At 38.1% G+C, this 7,366-nt stretch overlaps 1 protein-coding gene across 1 annotated transcript; it reads right to left on the bottom strand.

Annotated features, from left to right (window-relative positions):
• Positions 1-505: 505 nt before the first annotated feature.
• LOC310938390 (uncharacterized protein) lies at positions 506-5,491 on the bottom strand. Its single transcript, XM_083902883.1, has 7 exons — positions 5,379-5,491; positions 3,899-4,191; positions 3,594-3,785; positions 3,406-3,501; positions 2,951-3,083; positions 2,695-2,871; positions 506-1,484 (listed from the first exon to the last, which is right to left on the bottom strand). Exons 2-7 carry the CDS (start codon positions 4,187-4,189, stop codon positions 1,441-1,443), a joined length of 933 nt encoding a protein of 310 aa, XP_083759009.1. The 5' UTR covers positions 4,190-4,191; positions 5,379-5,491; the 3' UTR covers positions 506-1,440.
• Between the last annotated feature and the right edge of the window lie 1,875 nt (positions 5,492-7,366).

Here is a 7,366-nt window from a genome sequence, read left to right as displayed (position 1 = left end):
TTTTTTTTATATATTGAAAACAATGACAAGACAAAATTAACAGACACATTAAGTGTTTAGTGATTAGAGATTAAAATTATACCTTGATAGTCCATCATTATGTTGCAATTTAAAATGTTTAGCATGATTACTGCACACCCTTTCAAAGTAAAAGTGTTTGTTTTGACATAATGTATTGTCATATTTATGATTCAAAATGAATCTGTAAGTAACGTAAACAGACAAAATGAGAATCAAATTTAAATGTAGACAATTGTAATTGAAACACTAGATAGGTTTTATCTGTAATTAAATGTTTAATATAATAATGTGATAAATATAACCTGATGTATTAGTATTGTTATTATAAAAATATTTAATTATTATTAATAAATAAATATTATTATTTATTATTTATTTTATTGTTTTAATAACTTTCATTGTTTTGCTTTTTTATATGAATATAACTACAAATACACAAAAAAAGGTAAGAAAAATAAAGTCAATTAACTTTATTTGTATCCATAGGTAGATTTTTCATATGTAAATCAAACATGATGCACGTTTTCTCCCACTTATAGTTTTCATGAACATAAATACATAAACAGCTGTCGCCGACAAAGTCTCCATCTTTCATCCACATCAGTGCAATCAGATCGTTAGTGTTTATAAATGTTTATTTCAAAAAAATTACACCAAATGTATTACTTTTAGATAATGTGATGTGCAAAAATTAATTTTTCAGTTACACGCCCGCATGCACGCACACACTCTCTCTCTCTCTCTCTCACACACACACACACACACACACACACATACACACACACATGTAGAACATCAGCCAATAAAGGCATCATTTTAAAAACAATCTACAGTACACACATGTACATGAAAGAAAATAACACAAAAGTACACTTCTGCCATTTGCTGGCACCATATGTGTAAAAACAACAATTCAGGACTGCAATTATTATTCAAATGATCGATGGGGAGATGATTCGTCAACTATTTTGGTAAACAGTTTGTGTTTTTTTAAAGAATTAAAACAAATTTCTTCTTAAATGTGAATATTTACTGGTTGTTTGTGGACAAAACAAGACATTTGAGACCATCATCATTTCCAGGTTTGGTTAAAAAAAAATTTTTTTGCCCCCTGACAGCAACAGTTATGTCGAAATCCGCTGGTGGAACATAAGGACTATAGACTCAGAAACTCATAGGACAGATATCCAGCAGTCCTATTGCAAAACAGATTTGACTACATGTAACGTTAAAGTGAAAATTAAAAGAGTTTCAGATTTTACACCAGACGTGGCCGTGATCACTTACATCTCCAGTGAGTCGATGTCCTAATAATCTAACGTGCTTATAGCAAATGTCTCTCCAAGATGGCTGTTGCGTAGCTTATTTGAAGTGGACAGTTTCCGTAGTTTTTCAATCGTCAAAAATGTTTCATTCTCTTCAGACCAGCGTCAGACCCAGGATGCCAAATGAGATCAGGAGAGCTAAAGGTGATGGAAATAAGACAATGATCAGGAATTAAACAAACATGGCTGCTTTAAAGGGATACTACTTTTTGTTGTTTTTTTAGGTGTGGTTGTATGAGATAATTGACACCCGTTTATGTATGATGTGTTTGCCGCTTTGTCTTGCTGTTAGACAGCCTTTTATGACTGGAAGTTTGTGCTCGCGCCAGAGTCCATAGAGAAAATCAGTGATTTAACATCGCGGCATGTTCATCAGTAAGTTATGATGTGGTATTCTGTGACTTTGGTGTGTGAAATGTCTCCTTTTGGGTTTACCGCAGTGACACAAACCTACCAGACGAACCTACTGTGGATATTGGTGCAGGAGGGTGAACAGGAGACTACAGACTTGTCTAAGATCAAGGTAAAGTGGCACAAATATTCTTCGAGTAAATTGGGCTAAAGCGGACACGGATTTAGTCAAGTTTATTTAGGAAAAACCTGTTCGTCCTTGTGTCGTTTAAAGTCCAATTTTAGTCAGACTAATGCAACAGTTCTGTTTTGTGAGTGTATGGGAACGTTTGTCCAAGTAGTTGTGCTAATATATACATAGATAATTAAATGTCGGATTATTGGGGCAGTGTTAAGCTCAGATGGTAGAGCACCTGACCTGCCCCATATGCTGAGGCTATAGTCCTCGCTGCAGGCAACCCTGGTTCGAATCCCGCACCAAGCGGTTTTTCCTTCATGTCATTCCCCACCTCTCTGCCTCCTGTTTCCTGTCTCTCTCCGCTATCCTATCCATTAAAGGCAAAAAGGCCCAAAAAATATGTTTTAAAAAAAAAATTTCGGATTATTCCCGCATGTTTACACTTACGCGAACTGGAGTCGAACTTGTGCGCTAGAAGTCCGGACTAAGTCTGACTAAGACAATAGCACTGTTTAGTAGTTGGGCTAATATACCAAGATAATTCAATTAAATGTAGGAACGAACTGGAGTCGGACTTTGCGTTTTGCGCCATAACAAGATGTCATCCCCTGGTCTTAGACCCCGTTATCTATAGCGGTAGCTTATAGATAGATACACCTTCACGTGTATACTCAAACTCGGCTCGTCGTCCAATTGCCACAGCGGCAGCTCGACTGAGCTGTGCATGTAAACGTAGCGATTGTTGACCCTGTGTCAGTGCCTCATACAAACACACACAAGCACAGTTGTTTCAGACAACACTCATTTTGTTATTCTTACCTTGCATCAGTGATTGCTGGAAAGTGACGCCGTGGCCAGTAGGGGTTGTGGTGGGGGTGGCAGTGGTCGTGTTAGCGGTCGTGTTGGAAAGCGTGTTTGTGACGGTGGCATTAGGGTTTGCCAGATCGACAACGTTAGTGCTTAATTTGAGGGTGGGGCTTCCCAGAGCACCAGTAGCTGAGTGAACAGAGAGAGTTTTTAGCACAAGGAAAAATATGTAGATTTGTTATGTGCCTCTGTGAATATATTAGCTTACTGCTGTTGAAAGATCCAGTGGCGATTCCTAGTGCGGCTCCAGTATTTCTCGTCCGTCCAGGTACTACATCGGCGGCAAATGTACACTGAACAACGTTTCCGTTGACGCTGCCTTTAACGTCGCTCACATTCCCCTGTAGAGGAAAAAAACTTAAGTTTTCAGCTATTCAAACGCTTGAATTAATCCTTGTATTGTTAAGATTTAGGTAAGGTTTTTTCAATTGGGGTTGAATGGGAGTACGCTCGCAAAAGTGGCATCTCGTAAAATCTGTACTAGTTTAAAGTACAGAAGATGTTTGCCTCTTTATTTCATCGTTAAACAGTGGTTTCTTTACAAATTTACCAAAGTTGATGGGTAAAAATAATAGCAATTGCACATCCCGGCACACGGGGATTGTCGATCCACTGCTGACTTCATGGCTCCATTCATTTATGTTATTTTTAAGTGACACTCACCTCAATCACAGTCAGCTCGCCATTGTTGAGGGTAGTGATGAAGAATTTGACTTTGTTGTTGTCGTTTGCACAGACGTAGGTTTTGTCGCCGTTTCCCTGTGGTGGAGAACCAGACACGACACATTTAGACAGATGACTCAACAACAAACCACCATATTGGATTGACAAGTGAACTATAGACGACGTACCACTGTGTCGTCGTTTGAGACGGTGGCAGAGACGTAGCCCACTGTCTCCCCCGAGAGGCCAAACAAGAAAGTGGTGCCGTTTTGCAGCTTGGCTGACAGAAAGAAACAAGTTGAAGGTTGCGAGGGGTCACAGGTCGCCGGCTCAGCTGCACAAAGCTCCTCGGTTCCACATTGTGCTCGAGTAATGGTCGTCTGCAAGAGAGAGACAGAAGAAGTTGTGTCTTTTAAGTCTTAAGTTTAAACGTAGGGATGAGATTATGTCGTAATTTTGATCGTATCCCACTTGGCTTCTGGCCACTACTCACTAGAAGAGTTGCCACTGTGATGTTGGGGATCACTGACGGAGTTTCCGATACGGGAACCACTGTTGTCACGTTCTGCGCCATTGGTGATGTCATGTTGTCCGATGGCATTGGTGATGTCATGTTGGTTGGTGGCATTGGTGATGTCATGTTGGTTGGTGGCATTGGTGATGTCATATTGTCCGATGTCGTGTTGCTTGATGGCATTGGTGTTGTCGTGTTACTTGCATAGGTTGTCATGGACATCCAGGACAGCGTCACAAACAGGACGGTGAGCACCAGTCTGTTGTCCATATCTACAGTAGATGGGATGAGATCATTCACTTTAAAAAAAATAAAAAGTCTCAAGTGCTGTGGTAGTTAATTTGATGTTCATAAAACGTCAAGAGATAATACGGCAACAAGTGTCCTCACGATTTAAAAAGTGTCACAATATTACTGTGATAATAACTAAAAAATAATACTTTAAAATTCCTTCTCTTTAGATTGTTAAACAGAAACGCGCAAAACCTTTGACACCGTCTTTGTCGTCATACGATACAGTGGAAACTCATAATGTTCTGTCACCAGCAACCAAAAAATTAGGGGGAAAAAAACCTGAAAAATGTTGCGTACATTGTCAAAAATGACCGGTGTTTTGGGGCGGAGCTTAAGCAATAAACTCTTCTTCAATAGCAAGATAAAAAAAAAAGTTGAGTGTTTTTGTCATTTTCCCAAGAGATTGCATGATCCGGTCGGGAGATTCATTGCGATAATGATGGACTTTGATGGGTTCGATAGCTCAACCCAACTACTGAATTGCTTTGCCAGCAGCAGATCATGTTACAGCGGCCTACAGCGACTCCTGCAGTTAAACCTGTAAACGGAGTGTAAGTGCGTAAACGTTGACGGAACTCACCGTCGACGTCTTTTTAAAAGCACACCAAACGAATAATATGCGACCGTCTGTAAACGTACAAAACTACACAACTTTGTCATAAGAAGACATCCACCAATTATTTGAATTTAAGTTTGAGACGTAAGGAATTTAATGTCATCATGTGATAGTTGAAATATTTTTAGACTTTCTCAAGTTTTACAAATCATTTTGATCGGTTTTGTTTTTTTGATACTGTGTATGTCAAAGCAACTACAGTTGTTGTATTTGCACATTTAGTTAAATAGGCAAAAAAAAAAAAATACTTAAAATAATCCTAATTCGCAGAATTGTTAGTTGTTTTTAATATATAATTCAAATAATACATAATTTTTTTATTTTTTTGCTTTTTTCAATGACAAAAATAAGCGCAAATAATCAAAAATGGAACGGGAAAAGCGGGTATGTGTTAGTATAGGTTACATGTACACTCTTAATGGTAAATGTGTCTATCCATATATAACTTTTCTTGTTTTGCTGACTCACTCCCGCATTCATAAAGTGCGTACATAAATCCAGATCCGTTTCGTCAACACCTCAAATGCAAATTTTTTTTTTTTATCCTACCTGCAGTTTTTCTTGTTTTTACTCCAAAAAGATGAGTGAAGAGCAGGTTGAAGCAGTCGCAGGGATTTGCAGCTCCTTGTAATTTGTATTCTCAGGCGTAGTTTCCCAGGTGCTTCTTCTTCGTGTCCTTAACAGGCTGCTGCAGGTAAAGATGTGACACCTGTTCACTAATGTGTCACTATATAAACTAGGGAGGAGAGGAGAGTGGAGGCATCGGCAAACAGTCCTCTGACGTCACAGCAGGGGTGTGGTCGTGGTGGTGGAGAGAATAAGTTTACAGGGTGTGGGTGTGTGACGGTACACGGTGCGTGAAGATGACATTTTTGTTGCTTTACTTCCCTGTGAGTGTTTCGCGAAATGGGACACATTTGTTGTACACACTTCCTGAAAGTCTCTCCGAAAAACAAAGTAGCATTGTTACATATTAACAGGCGCATGACATATTAACAGGCGCTTGACATTCATGCTTACTTTGTTGTTCGTTTTTCTTGCATAAATACAATCTTAAATTGTCCCCGTTGGTTTGAAATCGTCGATTTTTTACCCTTAATTGTCATTTGTTTAGTTTTTAAAGAATTGGTGAAATGAAAGACAATGATGTAGTTAACTTATACCTTTCTTGTTGTTCAAATTTTTCCGGTAACTTACCTGTAACATGTTCCATTTCGGGTAAAATTACAGTACAGTGCCCCATGTTCTTAAATGGCTACATCGTAGATTTGGACATATGGATAATGGGTCTTAAATGATATAATGTTTTGTGAAAGTTACCTCTTTTTTTTTAAAACCTAAATTCTCCTTTAGGTGTGTAATCTGACAGAATTGGTAACCCCCCCCCCCCTTGTTTAACTTTGTTCAAACGTTTACTTTCCTGTATTTACACTAGTCACAATATCCGTATGAAAAGTTAATGCTACAGGGACATTCTACCACTGAACAATTGGACATGTGCATTCAAAAGTTTAGAGAAGGTTCTGAAATTGAATCCAAAAGCCAAACATCCCTAACTTTTTGCGAGTAGTGTATTTAATCTTTTCGAGTTCATTTACGTTCTATTTGGACGTATAACATGTAGGGTATTAAATCACATTATTGTCATTCCCCCTTTTAACCTTAAATTCTCATTTAGGTGTGTCATCTGAAAGAATTGGTAACCGCCCTTTTATTTTTTTTTATTTCTTCAAACGTTACTGTCCTCAAACCTGCATTTAAGTTCATTAACTTTCACATATTATTTTTGGACATGTTGAAATTGAACATAGTCCTTCATGTTCTGAAAAAACATACATTGAACTTTAATAATTGGCGGTAACCTGACGCGTTTTAATACCCTGTGTTTGTTGTGAAGGGTAACAACATTCTGAACCCAGGCCACATAAGAGTGTGTGTGCGTGTCTGTTCAAACAAAGTCATGAGACAAGGAACACAATGCCAAGAACTGGCAGTACGGGCTCTTGTGTTTATTTTATGCCCATTGTGTTTCACTGGTTTCTTATGAACATTTATCCTCCCTAATTATTGAAAAGGCAAGTCCAGGCAACTATGAACTATAAGTCCCTGTTGACTGCTGCCTACTGACAGTGGTGAATATTCAGTTAGGAGTGCAATTTGCATGGAAATGTGATGAGACGACACAGCTGACGTAACGTTGTGTATTTTCAAAAAGCTATTGGAGAACGTGTATGTCAACAAAGTCAGGAAATATGATGGACTTTTTGAGTTCTTCCTAGGAATGAACAAAATAGGTTCAAAAAAAGTCACTTGAGATCTGGGGAAAAAAACTAATTGGTGAAAATGTTAAATTGTGATCACAGGATATAACTGACAAAGTTATATTTAATTAAAATGTTTTGAAGAACATGTATCGATGAACTCAGAAAATATGATGGACCTTTTGAGTTCTTCCTAGGAATGGACAAAATAGGTTTAATCAACTTTAAATGGAGGAAATTTGAACAAATTGGTTAAAATGATTAACAGTGATCACA

The sequence above is a fragment of the Microchirus variegatus genome, assembly GCF_963457635.1.
Source record: "Microchirus variegatus genome assembly, chromosome: 2".
NCBI lineage: Eukaryota > Metazoa > Chordata > Actinopteri > Pleuronectiformes > Soleidae > Microchirus > Microchirus variegatus.
The sequence above is the reverse complement of the archived record's forward strand: the minus strand, read 5'-3'. Positions and strand labels throughout refer to the sequence as shown.

What these genes read in the sequence shown, in the direction of transcription:
- LOC310938390 (XM_083902883.1), bottom strand. Translation starts at nt 4,189, where the DNA reads ATGGACAACAGACTGGTGCTCACCGTCCTGTTTGTGACGCTGTCCTGG. An exon ending in GCGAGCTGACTGTGATTGAG is followed by an intron (nt 3,084 to 3,405) that starts GTGAGTGTCACT and finishes TTTCCTCTACAG; the next exon opens with GGGAATGTGAGCGACGTTAA. An exon ending in CACTGGATCTTTCAACAGCA is followed by an intron (nt 2,872 to 2,950) that starts GTAAGCTAATAT and finishes CTGTTCACTCAG; the next exon opens with CTACTGGTGCTCTGGGAAGC.